The sequence below is a fragment of the Mastigoproctus giganteus genome, chromosome 9, assembly GCF_048544385.1.
Source record: "Mastigoproctus giganteus isolate SK-2022 chromosome 9, ASM4854438v1, whole genome shotgun sequence".
In the NCBI taxonomy this organism is placed as follows: domain Eukaryota; kingdom Metazoa; phylum Arthropoda; class Arachnida; order Uropygi; family Thelyphonidae; genus Mastigoproctus; species Mastigoproctus giganteus.
Genome location: NC_143583.1, coordinates 212,809,155 through 212,830,173, shown reverse-complemented (window position 1 = coordinate 212,830,173; position 21,019 = coordinate 212,809,155). Strand labels below are relative to the sequence as shown.

The window sequence follows — 21,019 nt, the reverse complement described above, 5'->3', positions numbered from 1 at the left end:
TGAATGGACTTGTTTCTTCTAAAGGAAGATAATAATAATAATAATAATAATAATAATAATAATAATAATAATAATAATAATACAATACAATTTTATTTATCAAAAGAATTCATTTACAACAAATGAACTTGTTAAGAAAAGTAAATTTCTTGACAACAAGTTGTAATTCTTCCTTTACAACAGTTTTGTACAAATTTGTTATCTTACAGAAAAGACTATGAAGTCACTACACATAGTATATTCCACACTGTAAACAGAGGTAGTAGTTTATCTGCATATCAATTCTAATCTACTGTGTCATTGAGTGTCAAGAATTTTTTTATTAGGAATTTTAATTTGGAGATGGGATAACTTCTCCTGAGCCTGAAATCAATGCTAGCCAACAAGTTGTTTATTATATTCATTGTGTGCCTATCTCCAAATCTATTTAGTACCCTAGGGTGAGGCAAAGTAATTGCTTTTGGGTTCCTTAAATTTTGTGAGACATTTCTTTGCAGATTCGACTCTTCAAAAATAGTGTTAAGATTTTTTACGAATAGATTTAACTTCAGTTTTTGAACTGGATACAGTATTTTATGTTTCAACAAAAATTGTCTTCTCTTGTTCAGGTCATTCCAAGAGTTTGTCCCCATTAAAAGTTTCAGAATCCTATTCATTAAGTTGTTTATTGCCCTTATTTCTGTTTTATTTGCTCGTGCCCATATATTTGCTAAATAATTGAGTTGGGAGTCCACTAATGCATAAAATAAGGTAACTTTTGTTCTAAGATTTAACTTATTCTTAATGTAGTAGAAAAAGTACACATAAAATCTCATTTTTTTTTGTACAAGTTTGTTATATGCATTGCCCAACTTAGAATAATAATAATAATAATAATAATAATAATAATAATAATATACAGTACTTTTTAAAATCTAAGCAGACGCCATTACAGAATTTTTAACGCGAACCCCCCGGAACCACCGAATCCGAAACCCGGGTCGAGAGTGTGATGCAAGGTAAAATAGGTTTCAGGAATCGCACATAGCTTAGTATTCTTTGCCTCACTTTACAGTTGTTAGCTGTAGCTGGACGAGAAGTGGTTGTGTTCTTAATGTGTCTGACGGTTGGCATTGCGCGAAGAGATGGATGATAAAACCTGTTTCAGGATGTTGTGCTTATTTTATTTTAATATGGATTATAGCAATGCAGTGGCACATTATATTCACCAGTGAAGAGAAGGAAAATCTAGCTTCATAGCCAACAGTTCGCTGCGCCTTCACTACACTATTTTCGCTGTTTTCAACATGAATCTTCAAATTTCATACGCGCAAAATGATAAAATACAACTTCTTTCGTTAACAGCCGGTTTTTTAACAACTTCTTTATGTGCAGTTTTAAAAATTCCCCAGATTTATGTTCTAATAAAAAGTAAAACAGCAAAAGGAATGAACTTGTTAAGCCTGCTTCTCGAGTTATGGACGTAAGTAATTAATTAAAACTGACTATTTGAAAGCTTGGTGCTAATCTGGGTTTGATCTTTGCCGAGAAGTAATGGCTTTTCAGTACGGAGCGATTTCTTGATCTGAACTTGAAGCAGCGTTTCTTTAAGTGTGGAGGGTTTTTTTTATTTTGAGGGTGGAGGTAGTTGTATCATTTGTATGAAGCACTCTTTAAATAAATATGGATTCTATATTGAAATATATATCAATTACATGTATTTATATATATATATATATATATATATATATAAATTTATAAAAGTATGTATATTCAGTTAAATTTCATGTCATATCTGTTTATTTTCACGTTCAGGATGGGGGAACATGAAATTGAAATAATTTATGGGGCCCAAGGTATGAGTACTTCTGACCCTAGGGGTGTGTAAAAGGGGAGGTGGCGTACCCTGGCCCCTTCATGCAGAAGGGGCCAGGGTAGTAATATAGACCTAACTCTTAGCTGTGGAACTGTAGGATGGCATTTGCCCATGTTCCTTTCCCCCTCCCCACATTTCCAGTGCTGGCCCAGGTTAATATAACTTTGAGTTGCAATCAGCACAGGGCTTTGATTGCCCTGTTTCCTTATTGATTAATGGTATTTTCATATACATCAAAGCCTGTCCCACTACATGAGATTTTTGAACACCCCTGCCCTTCAGCAACCAAACTGAATCGCACTGTCTTGTTTGTGTTTGTGCCCTTGTATCAGGGTGGCTCCTAGGCATAAGCCCATCTCCACCTAGTTCATCTGTGATGGTGCAGAATCTTTGCAAAATGAGCCTGATAAAAGTATTAGTGTGTGTGTGTGTTTTAAATGGTATGGTAGTATGTTGTTAGTGTCAGGGGCACTTTGACCCCAAGGAACCAGGTTAGGGTCTATTATTCTCTGTAAATGCTGTAATGCACAAATCCTGCAACCACCAGAAATAGTGCCAGTGGGTGGCAGTCAATGTAGTATCTCCTGAGAGTTCTGTGGATCATAGTGGCAGCCTAATAGCTTTGCCAATGAACCAGCATATTTAACATATTGGTATAGCCAGCCAGAATAAAATTTAAAGAAGCGAAGCGACCACAATTGGCAGAGCCAGTCGGGATTAAAGTGGTGTTTTTTTTTTTTTTTTTTTTATAGTAACCATGATTGGCATATGCCAGTCAGGATTAAAGCAGTTTTTTAAATAATGCAGCAGCAGAACAATTAGTGAGATAAGCCACGATTAAGGTGTTTTTTTAAAGTGTAGCAGAGATTGAGGTCAATATAGTAAAAGTAAGAGCAAAGCAAATATATATGATTATGATATAAATGATTATATATAAACAATTATTATTACAACATGTATTATGTATAAATTTTACTAAACATAGAATATTTTGTAAGTATAGAAATAGTGAGAAAACTTGTTTATTATAAGTTGTATTACATATATCAACTGTTGGTTGGTATTTAACTCCAGGGGCTCACATCTGGTGAGTATGGGCTTGGCACATCCAGGGTCCAGAGCTGGATATCATCATTCTTCCCTTTCTTGGTGATTCCTTTCTACTTTTGACTCTCTCTCTCTCTCTCAGGGTAACTCTGGAATTTTTTTTTTATATTGGCTGGTGCAGCATAAGCCTCATGCTTCCTTGCACTCTGTAGCTAATAATAATAACTGCTAAGTATAAGTTGCTGAAACTTTGTTGATACAACACAATGGAAGTTTGTGCCAACGATCAACCACCCTGTGGCTGAAGGCAAATTTATGCCCATCTGACCTGCAATGGGCCTTCCTTAATTTGAATTTATGCCCCCCCCTTGTGGAGAATTTGAGCAAGAGGAAGGATTCCTTCAGCATTTTACTTCCTGTTCCCTTATACAATGGGATAAACACCTTATTCCTGCTAGTAAAATTCCTGTACACCATTGACATAACCCATGAGCTGTCATGGCAGTTTAATATTTGCCAATATTGAAGTTCAGTTGAAACTTCTCACTTATCTGTCTAATTTGTCTAAATCTTGTTCCAGTAGCATACATGATTACTGTGATTAACTATCTTGCCAATCTTTGTCATCTGCATACTTAAACATTAAGCCTGATATGCCTTCATCAGTATCATAAATAAATATAGAAAACAGCAATGGGCACAGCACTGAATCCTGGGGTACTCTACTAATGACATTAGTACAAGATATTGATAACCACTCTGTCTTCTTCTGCTTAACTATCCATTTAGCCATAGCAGCAAATGGCCTTTAATGCCACATTGCTCCAATCTGTATAGCACTCATTTATGCAACGGTATCAAGCTTTTCTGAAATTTGTGTGTATGACGTTGAAATTATTTCTGAATCCAGTTCCTTTGTTTGCATCTTTATTTTTGCATCCATTTCCTTCTATCATAATATCCAATAGATTGGTCAGTCCAGATCACCCCTTAACAAATCTGTGACTGCAGTATAACTGCATTCCTGTCCAGATGATCCTATTTTACTTATCTAAACAGTAACTCCATTATTTTCCCTGGAACAGAAGTCAAGCTAACAGGTCTCCCTTGTATCCCATTTGGGATACATTTTCACATCTCTAGTTCATAGACCCCTCCCCTGAATACAATGAGATCTCTTAATCATGGTTAAAGATTTACTTCCTTTGCTACATCCTTTAATAGAACAATAGAACCCATACACCCTGGGTGCCTTTTTTACTTCTAGCTTGAACAAATTCTCCTCCACTTCCTCTGGTTATGTTGAAAAATCATTCAGTTCACCACTGGAATTTGACCCACTTCTGGATCCCATCCCTAAAAAAATTCCTCATGTGTGAATGTAGATGCAAAATACCCATTCAATTTGTCTGCAACCCGAGCAGGATCAACAGTTATTCCGTTCATATTTCTTGTTTATACTCCAGCAGGACCACCAGATCAATGGAGTTCACAAAAAATCAATCAGTGTAAATCTTAATCATGTGTAGCAGTTTCAGGCTTAAACTCCGGTTCACTCGAAGAGCATGTGATAATGCACTTGAGTTTCTGACCTCTCGGCTACATCTTTAGTGGTCCAATGTTATTCATCCCCTTTTTTCCTACTGTTTTCTTAAATAAAGAAGTCTTTCTTGCTTTTCTTGGAATTTTTGCTGGAGACTTCTCATAACCTGCCGTGTTTCCAACAACTTTACAGTTACTACTCAGGACACTAAAATCATTTTTGCAAGTTAAAAAAAAAAAATCATTAAAGGAGCTTTTTAACAGCAGACTTGCATTACCAGGGTTATGATTGCTGCTCTTCCACACTTTATGAAGAAGGCACATGTTTAAATCCATCTTAATGGAAAGAACTCTTATGGGCCTCTTTCAGGTCATTGTCAATTTAGCCAACTTCAAGTAAGTTTTTTTTTTTTTTTTTTTTTTCAAGGAAACTCAGTATTTTGTATCCCCAAAATTAGACATGCTGACGTTGGAATATGCAGTTTATGGATATAAATATACTGATGGTGTCCTCCACCTCGATACTCATTCTAAACAGCCTTTAATTTAGAAATATGACCTTTTCAACAATGAAAAATACTGTAAATTTGGAAATATAGTAAACTATGGGAAAGAATAAATTTTCTAACATTTTAAAACAATTTATTAATACATACATATTAAGAAGTGACTACTTATGCCCACAATTTATTAGTACACTGTTTGGTTATTTTTTGTTGTACATTCTACTGTACACTGTTCATAAAAATATATGCATTTGTTTAAACTTTAAACACTCAGATATATTTTCTGTTACATTTTCTTCCCACCGAAAGCCTCAATGCAAAGTTTCAAATTCCGCCAACATTTGTTCGGAAGGTATTGCTGAAGGTATTAATATTGCTGTTGCCCTCATTTTCATCCAACTCTTTAAATAAACACCAAAATGTTGGAGTCACACTGATTTTCAGTTACTATGACATCATTATCAACTCCTAAAAATTTGTCAAGAACAATTTCTCCACTGATCAAACCTCGCTTGGAACTCTGCCCAAGATTGCTCAATGTCTTCTAGTAGTTCATCCCTCTCATCTCTCTTAATTAGCATTTAAGCAAAACCTTTTGCTTTTGCGAAACAATTCTTAATCATTGTTTCCGTCACATATTGACTCCATGCATTCATCAACTCTGATATGCACATCCACAAATCTATAACAGAATCTATAGGTTGGTTTGTTTCTATTCACAGTATAATTTTTTTTTTTTTTTTCAGTATGTGCCTTCGGTAGTGCACATTTTCAAATTCTTGATAATGCCCTGGTCCATTATTAAGAAGGAAGAAAACAAACTTTATACTTGTAAGTTTCGAAATGATTGAGGAAGGTGGGCAGGGCAGTTGTCGACAATCAACACAATTTTTCTGTTTTCTTTCGTCGTCTGTCTATCGAAATTTAAAATCCACTGCTCAAAAATTTCACTTGTCATTCAAGGTTTTTTGTTGTAGTCCAACTCTAATAACTTTACTACTTTGAAACATTAGGGTTGTTTACTTTTGCCTATTACCAAAAGCTTCAGTTTTTCATTGACAGCCATATTTGCAACCAAGAGTGTAATTCCCTCCTTACTATTTTTACCACCTAAACATTTATCACCTTTAAAAATCAGTGAATTGTTTGGCAAACATTTAAAAAAATAGATATGTTTCATCAATGTTGAATATGTCTTTTGGTTCGTAGGCCTCCATAATTTTTTCAAAACTGTTTCTTTCCAATGAGTATAGTCTTCTTCGATTGCAAATTCACTTTCATCAGAAATACTGTTTCAATAAGCCATGACGCTCTTTAAATTTGTCCAGGCAACCGGAACTGACTTGGAATGTTTTTTGCCCCAGAAAAGATGCATACTTCGTAGCCATTTCTTTTATTAATAGCCCTGATAACGGCATGTTTTGGTCTTGAATCAACTTCATTCATTTAAACTGCTTCATCTACATCTTCCCAAAGGCATAATTTCTCACGCTTCCAACTGGGTCCCATTTCCTCAAACAGTTTGAGAATCGAAACAGGGTTTTTCTCAAAATGGTTGACACATTACTGGCATGCACATCAAAGCAATTCCTTTTATTTATTATTTTTTATTATATATTTTTTTTAACTCCATGATCTATGCTATTTTTCCTCTTTTTCATACTACACTAGAGGATTTCCTCTTAGACAGTAAGATTACTTGCATAGAAGTTAAAACAAAACTGGAATTAAGGACCACTTATAGCTACCGTGTAAACAGACAGGTGAAATTTAGTGTAAGCATGGAGGACTCATTTCTTCGAAACAACAGGTGAATTTCCGAGATAAAGGAAAAATCACTCTCTCCTAATTCTAGAAAATAGGTTGATCAGATCCAATACCCGTGCCTTAATCTTTGCCAACGGCTGTGGACAGCTGACCAGCTGGGCTGCTCGGTATAGTAATGTATAAGTTGCATAGTTTTACTTCTTTTTAGCCATTGCTGACCCACTGCTGGGCGAAGACCTCTCCCAAACTTCCATCTTTTTCTATCCAGTGCCGTGGTTGGCCAGTTTCTTCCTGCAGGGTTTTACAGGCACCATTAAATTGTAAAATGTTTTAGCTCGTAATTTGTGGAATTAAAGCCTTTAGCTATTAAAAGCTAAAGGGATTAATGCTTAATCCTTTTAGCTCTTAATTTCTACAGCATCAGCCTATTGCCTAAAGGCCAGAGGTGCAAACAATGCGTACCCAGGTTTCTCGAAATCAGTTCATTATATGGAAATTTCCATTGTTATATGGAAACTATTTTCAATGTAATGACAAAGGGGAAATCAAAAACATTCGCTACATAGAAAATTTCACTATATGGAAGTTCATTAAAGAGAGATCTGACTGTACTTTAATATACTCAATAAATTGTTTTAATTACTCTTTTCATTCAGTGCACTTATTGGTTGGTTTCACTCAAGTGAAGTAAAGGAGACTACCATATATATTGGTTTCATCATGTAACCTATACAAGTCTGAGTGTTTTTACTTTTAACCTGATGAATCGCTCAACTGTTGTATTCCAAAAATACTTTTCATTTTAATTACCAGGGATGTATGTTGCATTTGTCATGTTTGGTGTTCATAAAGGACTTTGGTTCTCATTGCTGAAAGAAAGAAAAATGCTTTGTCAATCAATGCAGAAACTGCACCAAAGTTTTTCAAATGGATTGAATTGATTTTTAGGCATTTCAGCATGTATGTGTAAAGCACTTATTGTCTTCTATTTATGTCAGTCTGTCTGCATGTAATAGAAAGATTTTTTTCAAAGCCATTCCAATTTTCATTAAAATTGCGCAAGAATTGGCAGTTATTATTCTTTGTCCATCAATCCACATGTAATAACTCAACTCTCAATGGGTGGATTTTCACGAAATTTTATATTTTGCTATTTTATGATATTTATTGAATCAAGATTCCTAAATTTCATTAAAATTGAACTAATACAAATCTGACATTTATTTCTTTCATATACATATATCACATAGACCAGGGGTCGACAACTTGTGGCTCATGAGCCACATGTGACTCTTTGAACATGTAACTGCAGATCTTTAACTTTACCCCACATGAAGCACAATTTAAAATATAGTTAGGGGACTTAAAAATCAAGAACATGTGGAGTGCACAACTAAAATGCCTTAACTGAAATTGAGGATTTGGAAAGGTGAAAGGCTGCCCTTGAATTCTACACAAATGGGCTGTGATAGATGAGTTGAAAAAGCAAAACCAAATTGTGTTCGTTGCGTGGAGTAGCAGACAAGTATATAAATTTGAAAATATTTGTGTTTGGACTTCTCTTGGGTTTTTTTTTTTTTTTGACTTATTTCTGCTGGCAAATATTTCTGAATATGAACTATATTAAAAATAAATCAAGAAACCGTCTGAATAACGAGTCTCTCAGCATCTTTATAGATAAATTGCGGCATACTCGCCTGATATTTACGTTTTTTCGGTATTTATAAATATTTCAAAATATATATATTTTTAATAAAACACCTTCCTACTATTCCATTTCTTAAAAAAAACTCCCTCCCCCCCAGCTTGAGCTGAGGTACAGCTCTTTGGATTATCTTTTTTTTTTTAATTAGATCAAAAAGGTTGCAGACCCCTGACATAGACTATCACATATTACCAGTATATCAGAGCTGACACATTGGATGTGTTTTTGCTATGGAGGAACTGCAGAAATGAAATGTTCTCAGTTTAAAGGTTGTTGCTTTTTTTTTGTGTGTTAAAATTCGGGATTTATTGTTATTTTCTAACTTGCCTGAACACACTGCTTACGTTAACTGACTTGTTGGCTTTAATTTCAAGTAGCATAGTGACAGTGTATAGTGAAAATTATGATGTTTCAGAATACTGATACATTGATTAGTCTATTGAAACCGAATAATTTACTCAAACTCAGAAAACTAATGTGCACACTGTGGAAAGGATTTCCACCAGAAAACTTCAGAAACTGATATTCAAAACGAACAGGTATTCAGCACAAGAAAAGTTCTGGTTGCTCAGCCATCAATGACAAAGTGGTAGGAATTGTGAACTGATATTTAATAAATAGTGCCAACTGGGTTAGCCAGGTGGGTAAAGTACCTGCCTGGCAACCCAAAGGGTTTATGTTTCAATCCTGCCTCGGGCTTGGATATTATGATGGTGTCGTACTCTCCGGTTGAACCTCACAGCCACGTTACACGAAGGAAACAGGAAAAAACTAGTTCCTTCGTGTATTGCTCACATCATACAATAAAATAAAAATAATAAATAAAGTTTGCATTTTGAGGTTCAGAAAATCGCTATGTAGTCCTCGAACTTTAATGTAGCCTTAAAGGCCTGATGGATGACTATGTAATTGATATGCAGTAAACGTAACATCTGCTGTCAATTCAGTGTTATGGTGCATATCATGCTTCCTCAGACACAGAAAATGAAAGCACCTGTGACCACTCTAATGGTTGGGGTATCCCAAAAAAGCAAACGACCATGAATTGAGACTAATTTTACGATAAGCATATCTATTGACAAGAATATTGTGACATCAGCTTGTTGGATTATTTTCAAGCCTGTTAAATTTTGAATTGTTTGCTGTTTTCCCAATCTTAACTAGTTATGTGATGAGTAATTGAGTTTGGTTTTAGTAATTGAGTTAAATGGTAACTTGCAGGCACAATATGGCCTTAGCAGCCCTTGTGCCATTAAACATCATATCAACCAACCAAATGGTAACTTGCAACCTAGATGTCTCTGTTGATTAATGAAACATTAATGGGCTTTCTTCCTCTTTGAATGTATGAACATAATCAACCAGTAGTGCTGCAGCTATCAAAAGTATTTCCAGAAAACTAATCTCTGATTTCAAAACTCCATTTATTCTCTTTAATGTCAGTTCTACAAATCCTTTTAATTTTAGCGAATTAATTGGGGACCGAATTTTACCCACTGAACACTGAGTCATTATATTGTTATGGTGAAGAATCCATTTTCTTGGATGAAGATATTTCCTTCTGTTGATCGTATTCCTGCAGGGTGGTCCCAGGATTTTCTGGTGGACTAAGCAGTTAAAGGGAGGGGGGCACAGCAGTGTTCCAAGAATCATTAAGCTTTAATGGTCAGGTAGCTGTAAAAAAACTACCTTATTTTGATTATAAGGTGGGGGAGAACATTTCTGTAACTATCAACTGTTTCAGATAATAAGCCTGTTTAACTGTTCCACTTTCAGGGATTAATTTGAATGAATAATGCTATTGATACCATAGAAACAAATTGTGTGTGCTTTCTCGACTAAGAGGATTTAGGGGTTTTTTTTTTTTTTTGTAGACACTTTGATCTCCTCATGAACTCATCTGTAATAAGCAGTCACCTTATTACAGGTGCCCTGATGCAATATTGACATCAAGTTTATCTGGTCATAGAAACATTCATGTTATGTTCCTTATCTATTTGATTTTTTTCTACAGGAGATACTTCTTTTTTTTTTTTGGAACTTTGCTCAAAAGATCATTAACAGAAATATAGCTTAAATGATTGAGTAGAATCATGCACCCTATAAACATATTCAAGCCTTATCATTGACATCTTTCCTGCATTTAATTCTTTGAAACTCAAAAACTTAAGATCTCCAGTTTGCATACCACTTCAGTGTGCATACTAAAAGTATGACCTTTTTTGTGGTTTGCAAAATATTTTCAAGGGATGACAAAAAAAAAAGTTGTAAGAAATTTGTAAATGAAATCTTTTTGACAAGAGTAAAGTGGTATGTTGTAATCCCAAATTGGGAAATAAAATTCCTTTTTAACAATTAAACAGAATTTTAATTTTGTATGTTCATATTAATAATAGTTATCAATAATAATAATATTTTAATTTTTATATGTTACCTATCTCTATTTAACAAACATGAACATTAATGATCATGTAAGACCATTGAATTAAACTAATCATTTATTTTTCTTTTTGAAAGTTTTTTTTTTTTTTATTTTTTCCTCTCTTTCAGATATTCAACAGTTGTGTCATATGCATATGCTCATCATTATCCGTTTACTTCTTATAGTGAATATCCTTGTCTTGTGGTTCAAGGTAACTCATTCTTCATATATATATATACATATACAAAATATTTTGTCTTAAAGCAAATAGTTTTGTGGTTTTTGCATATAAATTTATTTATACACACCTATGATGCCTTTCTGCAGGGCGAATATGCCATTACTTTTGTTTTGGTCCTCTGTGGCAGTATTATGGGTTTGTTGCTTCTTTAGAATAAGAGTATTTAAATGCCATTTGAGATGAGAAATTCTTAAGAGCCCTGTCATTTGGACATAATTATTAATTATGAGTGCACAAATGTGTAATCAGTGATGATCATCTTTAATGTTCTGAGAAACATTTTTGAAAATTTTAACCACGATGCCTTGAGTTTAATTTTAAAAAGTAAACATCAACCACATCAGTGTTCTAGCCAAATTTAAACACTGCTGATCACTTAGTATACTTTCATTAATCGATAAACTACAGACAGGTTATATTGAAATATGATAATGTAATCGTCATTCCGTGGATTACCTCTACAATAACTGATGGTGGAGCTGAGGAGATAGTCATTTATAGCACTTACCACCAAGGTATTAAAACACACACACACACAGTTAGGGCAGGGTCCTAAGTAATTTAGTAAAAGACTGAAAAGGAAATGAATGTATTTTTCCGTTTTCTCCGTTTATTCCTCTTTTTCTATTCCTTCCCCCCACTTTCCCCCCTCACTTTGCCCTGTTATTTCATTTTATTTTCTTTATATTGTTTTACCATAGTTATATAAACTAGTATTTAATTCATAATACAGCAGACTGTCCAAATAACAGCACATTGAGATCTGATGTATACATACAGTGCAGATAACTTGCAGTGCCGTTAAAAGAAAATGGCAAGTCACGTGATTACTGTATTTGTTTATGTTCGCCATTTTGAAAATGAATTCTGTATTGATATAATCCAAACTATTACATTAGGGCCACTGGAAAGTTAATTCATATACCCATGTGTATTGTGTCTGTAAATTGCATGTGTTCTCTTCTCGTTTTGCTAGACGAAAAATCCCACTTTCTGGGGGGGGGGGGGGGAAAGCCATGCTATCTATACCTGAGATCCAAAAAAGCCTATAAAATCCTGGCTTTTAATCCCGTTGTGTCATCGACGGGATTCGAACCCAGGCCTTTTCTACCCATTGTGGGGAGAATTATGTTAATGGCAGAATATATATAACATTTGGATCATCAACATGTTTGTGTTTTTTTTTTTTTTTTTTTTTTTTTTTTTTTATGTGCAGTTAATAAAATTTCATGAAGAAGCTCACTGGCCATTCTGACATGAGTTACCTATCAATTGTTCTGGTATCAATTAATTTCAGTTAGTGAATGAAGTTATTTCATGATGTGAGTTATTCCATACCCCCCCCCCCTCCGGACACACCGAATCCCCAACTGTTATTTGGTAACATGTTTATAGCTGGTTGTTGTTCGTTTGCCTACATAGTGGGTTGGGTTTTATAATATATAAGTGATGGTTTCCTCTTCACCGTATACGTCACAACATAATATTCACTGAATATTTGTAATACTTTACTAATTTCCTCCTGTATTTTTAATAAAAACTGAAATGCAACATGCATTTCATGAATATTCTGTGTCAATAAAATGAAGAACAATTGTGATCATGTACCTCAGATTGTAGCACATAGTCAACACTGTAATATACTTATTTCCTTTTGAATTTTAATAATAATTGAAAAGTAACATGTTTCTGCTGTGATCAATTTAATAAGAAAATAGTAATAATTCATATTTATGTACAATTTAGTAAATTGATAACAAAATCCCCCCCACAAAAAGTGATGATATGCATATCTGTAAACCAAGGACATTACCTTTCTATGTGTCCACAACAATTCCCATTTAATTTTTCCAATTAGTCTGAGCATGACAGACATAATATCCAGTGCTTCAGTTGCAACAATATACAGTCTATATGATGTATATGAAAAAATAAAATAAATGAAAAAAATAATTGCCAAATTTATATATCTGAATTTGACGAAATTGAGTGACTTGGCAAACCTTTCTAAAGGAGCAAGTACAAAATTTAATGAAAATCAATCCACTGGGGGTTGTTGTTAGATATGCATGGGCAGAAATGGTGGAAACAATAATTGTTTTGCACATGTGCAAATGTACCTAAAAATGGATACTGTTGCTTGTAAGCTAATTAATAGATTGCACCACAACCCTGTAAAGTTTAAAGACAACCTGTATGTAAACAGTCATTTGTCAACTCTCTGGCAAAACAACCTTAAAACAACCTTTAAGTTTGTGTATACATATATGCACAAACTTATTCCACAGAGCTCATACAGAAATTGTATACCTGTACATTTACAGGTATGCAATTTCCTGCAATGCTGCTTGCAGAAGAATTAGTGTCAGTTCGTTTTTTTTAAATTTGAGATTCTTAATTCAAATTTTTAAATTTCAGATTTTAATTTTTGTAGACTAATTTTCAGAAAATAAATAAGAAGGAAGGTTGTTTCAAATAAGGGGTTGAATGAAGTAGAAAAGATAGTTCACTGAGTTTGGAACCAAACTGTAAATGGACATTGACTAGCTGATGCACATGTTCAAGTTTGTTTGAAAGACTGTTGAGGCATTGTAGATGCTAATTGAAAACAATAGTGCCTATAGAAATTTTTCTTTAGAAAAGCATTCAGCAGCAACTAAATACGTGTGATCAGTTAATGACTGATTAACTGATTTGACTACTTCTTTTGGATAGAGTTTTGGAGTTTGAGAGGTTCTGGGAATATATGGGAACAATAGTGGTTGTTCCCATAGTTGCTGCAGATGTGGGAACAGTGGTCTGAATAGTTGGGCACCCCAGGGCTGTAGACTTTGGAGCACTAGGGATCAGGCCCTTGCCAATGTGCTTTAAGTGGTTAGAGTGGAAGTGAGGACTGCCCTGTTATCTGTGAGTTTACTGTGAGGATCAGATAGATTTTTGCAGAATAAGCAACTGTTTAGAAGAAAGGGAACACCAAGAACAAAAGAAAAGTTGTAGATATTTTGATTTAGAGGAACAATATTTGTGATGCCTTGTGCCAAGTAGGCCTGGGCATTAGTCTCATCCACTATAAGGAATATGTTCTTGTCTAGAAATCTTAATGTTGTTGTTGAAGATGAGCATGGAAGGGCTTACTTAAGTGGATTTTAGAAGGATTGAATTTACTGGTTTTATGGTTTTTTTTTTTTCTCTCTCTCTCTCTCTCTCTCTCTCTCTCTCTCTATCCCCTCCCCCCAACCATTACTGAGCATTACCTAGACATTGGCATTTAAGGAACTGCTGGTAAATATTCAAAAATTGGCTGCTATTTGTGCAGAGCAGCATTTATCAAAATGGAATGTAGTGTATACCTATGAGCAAAACTATAAATAGGATTTCCAATCAATGGAAGAGGGTCATTAATATAAAGGAAGAAAAGAATGGGTGAAAGAACAACTCCCATTGAGGAAAAACTTTGAGAAACTCCTTTATGAGATAGAGAAGTGTCTACCATCAATGCAGTGAATGTTCAGAGAATAAATGGATATCCAGTTACAAAAATTGGAAGGCACATATGACCTAACTTAGTAGTAGGGATAAAAGATACAAGTAAGCAAAGCAGCATCAGCAAAAAAGAAAAAAAAAAAAAAAACACACACTACCCATCTCATCTGTCTATCCTCTTCAATAACATGTCTTATTCTTTCTTAAATTTATTCAGACTACCCACCAAAATTTTTGCACATCAACCTTGCAGCCATCCTTTTTCAGTGTATGTTCCCTTCAAGAAAGAGTAAGAATACCATCATTAAATTTACTCAATTCATATAAAGCCTGAAATGTTTCAGTCAGGTCTCATTGCAAGTTTCCTGCCATTGCAATTTGCAGAACACAAGTCTTTTGTGATACAAGTTCTTGTGGTACCCCTTTCTTCTTGACAGGACATTGTCCTACCTTTGGCCAGGCCATGATGCTGATGTCACCGGACTTAAAGGAAACGCATCGGATTCGACCAACTGCAGCCTTGCTGCCTATGCGCTATTTGGCAATCAGTACCCTGCTCCCTTGCTGGGTACCTTTATTCCTCTTTCCTGGCAGGGGAGAGAGCCATACTCCTGCTCCCTCTCTCTTGGCACCCTCTTTTTTTTCTGGTGGAGCATGGGCCTGCCCCACTGTCACTAACTGGGAGCATCTTCTCTATCACACCCATTCTTCTGACTTTCCGTCCCCCAGCCTTCAGTCTCCCTCCCCCACTCTGCCTATACACTAGCGTATACTCTACACGTCAAAATTTAACCGTGCAAATTGAACCTCACCCGTTGACTTTTGGCCTCCAACCTAGCGGACTTTTTTTTTTCTTTTAGGTCCTAGCCACTGAAATCTCAGGAAATTAGGTGGCAGGACCTGCCAGAGTATATATAAGCTACTGGGTTCCTGGTCTGCCTCCATGGGGCATAAGTGGGGCAATGTTGGGCCCCAACAGGGGTCCAGTGGCTAAACGACCAGAAGAACGACAGTACATGACACTAAACGATCCAAGACCCACACACTTTTAAATCTCTGGCATTTACAGCATACTGTAACACACCAAACGTAAACAACGTGGAGATTGGGGAAGCCCCGTGTGCCGCTTGACCCTAAATACACTTACACTGTACCCATTTCAAGAGAACCACACTTCTTAAAATGAAGCTTCCAGACCTGTATGCATTACTCAAGATGTAGCTTAACTATTGTGTTATACAATTTGATAATCACCTCCTTGTCTTTGTTAGCACAATTCTTGTGTAACATTGATAGAAACCCATGGGCTGTTTTAGCAGCCGTCTCAGAAAACTTCATGTCAGACTGTACTATTACCCCTGGATCTCTTTTGTTCTCCACCACCTTGAGAATTGTACCACCTAATTAGCATGTTATATGCAGTACCTTGCATTTAACAATGTTAAACTTCAACATGCTTAGAAGGCCTCTATGCCAAACACTATCAGAAGTCTTAGAAATGTCAAGAGAAACAACATGAATTTCTGCAGACTTTTCCAGTTGAATTTGTTCAAGATTGAGTAAAACTTTAGCCAAGATATTACTAGTGGATTGGCACTGATAAATAATATTAATCAGTTAAAAGTTTTTAACATGTAAGGGTGGGAGGGGCATTGAAAAGTTCATAATCTAGGAAGCAGTGGACTCACTGGTAGTTAGGTATTATTTTTCAGCATAGTCTCCTTGGGGCCACGTACACTGCTCTAGTGATACTGCAGTGCAGGTGTTTCACTCTTGTAGAATGGTTCATCAAGGCCTGAAAAGGCAGCTGTCCATGCTCATATAGCATTTTCATTTGTTTTTGAATTTAAATTTTTATACAGCCACATGAAATAAGTGTGGAAAACAAAAAGAAGTAAGGCGAGATCTGCTGAATAAAGGAGGCAGCAATTTGTATCCACACTGATGTATTTCAATCATGGTGATTGCTTATGTGTCACTGGAAGCTCTATCATAGTAAAACAAGATACCTTTTGTTAGCATTCCTTTATTTTCAGACTTGATAGAATCTCTTGTAATTGATTCATAGTTTTCATAGTATATTTTCATAGTATATTGATTCATAGTATATTCCTGTTACAGTTTGATCTGTTGGAACTTAGTGAACCTTTATTATTCCTTTTGGAATTTCAAAAGATTTCTCTAATTTCTTTTCTAGAAGTTGTAACTGCTTTGTCTTCTTTGGGAACATTAAACTGAAATGTTTCTGTTGTTTGGACTGATGCATTGATTAAGGCTGATAGTGAAGGGCCTGTGTCTTATCCATGGTTACAAATATAATTGCCAAAAATTTTCTACACCTGCTTTGTAACATGCCAAAAATTCTGAAGAACCCTTGCACTGACCATGTTTTTTGATCTGGTGTCAGAAGCTTGCAGAAACCTTTGATAAATCCAATTCCTTTGAGAAATATTTTTTCCACCTTTAAAATAGGATGTGTGGGGTCTTCACTATTTCATGGATTGATAATTGCCAGCCAGTCTACCATTGTCATGTACTGCATCAATGTTTTCTTAGCAGTTAGCAATTCTTGGTTGCTCACTGTTGGAAGTCATCTCAGATGCTCTCTCTCCTCTAGTTGAATTCTGCTGCAGTTTTTTTTCCATCTTTGAGGAGATGTGTTCTAAGTATATGCTATATTATCATGACTGTCTTTCAGCAGTAATCTCTGTAGGTGTTATTATATTCAAATTTTTTTCATTATCTTGAGGAAAAAAAAAAAAGAATCATTGAGTTTAGCAGACTTTCATGAAGAACATAATGAATTAGGAGCCAGTATGTTTGCATTTGTATATACAAAGGTCCAAATAGCCACACAGGACTATATTCACAATTTTATTTTCATTTCTATAGGAGACTGAACTTGTACGTAGTATATAGTCATTTTAAGAGTCAGCATTTTGTGGATTTCTCCATTACTTGCTGATTATATTATATACATAGGTGGATAATTAAAGGCAACAATCTGTCTGTTGCCTTCCTCTAGGAACTGGCTGGATATCAGTACATTTCCATGCAGGTGGTAAAACAGCATTGGAGTGAAAAGGTGATGTAAAACTGATTTTAAAGCTGGAATCCAAGTTTTACAAACAAGTTGAGAAATGCAATCAGGACTTCTTGCATTCTTCAGAATTGTACTAGTTGCAATTGTTGGAAAATCAAATGAGGCATTGATAAAATGTATCTGTTATGGTGGGAAGAGATTTACCAAGATCATGGATGAAAGAGTTAAAGGAAATGCAAGCTGATATTAACTCAGCTTTAAGTCTACATAAAGATACAGTAGATGCCCTCTTACCCAGTGTTATTTGGTTGGTAGTTGGTTAATCAAAAAAATGTGGGAGTTGCAAAAAAAAAAAAAAAAAAATTTTATTTTCACTTAAGCATATACATTTTCCAGTCAAAATATTATAGCCACCTACCTAATAGTGGCTATTCCCTCTTTTTGCTACCAACACTGCCACATGACAAGGCATGGACACTATAAGGCGTGTGAACATTTTAGGAGGTATATTGTACCATGTTACCCAAATTGCGTCCTGTAAATATGCAATAATTGTTGCAGGATCCAAACACCTGACCTGTCAATCCAAATAATCTCAGATGTTTTATAGGCTTCCATCAAATTTAGAATTACAGTTGCCATGAAGGGGTGTACCTTCTCAGCCACAATAGATAGGTAGTTTTTTTTAGCATTAAAAGTGCAGAATAGGGGTACAAGGGCTCCAAGATATTCCCAGGAAAACATTGCCCATACCAAAACTTCTGTCACATGACTCTTTCAGTTGGACCGTGATGTTTGAGTGATTTTTTTTAAAATTTTTTTTTCTTCATCTGCTGTCAAACCTTCATTTTTTTTCAGCTAACACAACATGCAGATTAGCCTGTGAACACACTTCTACAGACATATAATACCTTATGATTATGAGGGAATGCTTAAGGACTGTTAACACCAATATAATATATACTCCCACACCCAGAAATCACACAGTGTGAATGAGATAGCCAGGATTGACTATCATTCTGTTTCAGTGAAATATCTTCATTTATGAAATATCTTGCACAGATCGGATAATGTGAGGTAGTGCTCCATCCTGCATTAAATGCCATGGATTCCAGGTGTTTCCACTGTTGAAGTGCAATGATGGTTTTCAGCATATTCCATATCTGTAATTTGTAACAAGGCAGGTGAGAAGCTATATAGGCAGAATATCCTCAAAAAAGAATGGAAAGGAGGGAAGCAGTGAAGCTACAACAAATTGGTACTTTAGTTTCTGCTACACTCCCTAAGCATAGCAGAAACTCACGTGCACAATATGGGTATATTATTATTATTATGCCGACTGGGCTAGCCATGTGGGTAAAGTGCCCACCTGGCAACCCAAAGATTGCAGGTTCGAATCCCGCCTCAGGCTTGGATAATACGATGGTGCCATACTCTCCGGTTGGACCTCACGGCCACGATACACAAAGGAAGCATTTTTTTTTTTTTTTCCCCATTTATTTGTACACACACACACACACACACACACACATATATATATATTTACAGTGCTCAAATGCCAGGAGTTGTGGGCATTAACTCCTATTCAAAGTGAAGTGGCTGGGTCTCATTTCCCTCAAGGGTGTTCTGTGGCATTTATAACCTGCATGTGTTGCCAGTAATATCAAGTTGAATGTCCTGTTTCCTCATCACCCACGTTAAACTTTTGTGATATGTGAATTTTGTATGGATTATATAATATTGGGGAAACAGACATTTAATTGCTCTGCAGTGGATATAATACCAGTGCTGCCATTTGACTGCCGCCGCGTTGGGTTGCAGCTTCCTCCACCTGTCTGTTATCTGTAGCTTTCCACTCCCACCATGCTCATGGTCACATTGGTTACCACTGTTCTTCTCTCACATCCTTTAAACACACCTGCATAACCACAAAATCGAAAACATCATTTATGCCCCTGGTGATTGATATATGAACTAATAATTTTTCTGTCATTCTCTTTCCCATGCTCTAAATTTAATTTTGGTCTGACCATTAAAGTTCCAGACAGCTCTGAATATGGATACTTTTATTATAATGATCCTGTATATAAACATATGATCCGAGAAGCTGGTCATAATACATATGACCTTAGAAAGATATCTTTGAAAATTGTAATGAATCCCAAGATCAATTTACTTGCTATTTTCATAAGTAGTTAGATAATTAATCAGACTTGTTGCTTGTATAATTGAGAAAAAAGCCCATAGATATTACAGTACTTTATATTAATAACAACACTAAAAAATATTTTTCTTTAATTTCAGATATATTCCTTTTAACACTGATGCTCCACTACAGTAGGTTGCTGAGTCTCATCTGGTTTTTCTACTTATCAATGTATCCTTCAAACTTGATTTTCATTTCTCAAAATATTACTATCTGTTCTTTTGAGATCTTGGAGAATTTCTTAATTAAGTAAAGTATAGGATGTCTATAAATTATTCACCTGATTATAAAGCTTGATTAAAATGTTATTGTAATATGCGTTGTAAAACAGTTTACTGCAGTTAATGAAGCAACTCAAAGAATTTCTTATCACACAGCTACACTTCAGTAAACCTCTACAGGACACCTTTGGTAGCATGTTGAATGCCAAGACAGCCTATTTCATTCCAATTTCTTTGAAACATCTCTTCAGAAATGGAAGTCACTGCCTGTTCAATCCGATCTTTTAACACTATAGCATTGTTAACTTTTTTTTGCATTCACCCTGTCCTTTACGTAGTTTCATACAAAGAAATCCATAAGTATGATATCCAAGGAAAGAGGAAGCCATGAAATGGGACCATCCTGGCTGATCCATTGGTTAGGATATTTTTTTTATTGAGAAAATCATGCATGTGAAAACTCCATTGTGGTGGTGCAACCTCTTGCTTCTTGCTGATAGAACACATAAGCTGCATATTTCCAACTGAGGTGCAGCATACAGTTGCAGATTTTAGTTTTTTTTTTGTTTTTTTTTTTTTATCTACAAAATTTGCAGATTTTGGTGTTTGTGAAAGAAAAGCCCAATCACTTGGCTGAAGGACAGTGTGCACCACATGTTTACCTTGGGACTATTGCACTATTTCTCATGAACTGAGTTGTGATTTTCAAATCCCCCAATATGTTAATTTTGTCATTTCATTACTGAAAACAATGTTTTCCAGAAAGTGCTCATCTTCGTCTGTTATCATTTATTTAGATCCCCTATCTTGAAAGCAAATTCAATTTTAATTTGCTGTTCACATTTGGCAATGTGAATGGCAAATTCCTCTCAGTGGTTTGTCATGAGGCCTAATTTCCTGACTGATTTACACTTTGTAAACATAAGGTCTCAAGCTCTTGTCTACAAACCTGTGCAGTGTTTCTTGCAGTATTTGCAGCTG

General features: G+C 35.3%; 1 protein-coding gene across 2 annotated transcripts in view; it reads left to right on the top strand.

Moving 5' to 3' along the window:
- Positions 1 to 1,017: 1,017 nt before the first annotated feature.
- LOC150081104 (solute carrier family 66 member 3) overlaps positions 1,018 to 21,019 on the top strand; it is a 49,950-nt gene continuing 29,948 nt past the window's right edge. For both annotated transcript variants that reach the window (XM_090381242.1, XM_090381241.1), the window contains exons 1-3: positions 1,018 to 1,462; positions 10,973 to 11,055; positions 19,916 to 19,988. In XM_090381242.1, the coding sequence (XP_090237368.1) occupies positions 1,287 to 1,462; positions 10,973 to 11,055; positions 19,916 to 19,988 (332 nt within the window). In that variant the 5' untranslated portion in view covers positions 1,018 to 1,286. The remainder of the gene's footprint in view (positions 1,463 to 10,972; positions 11,056 to 19,915; positions 19,989 to 21,019) is intronic.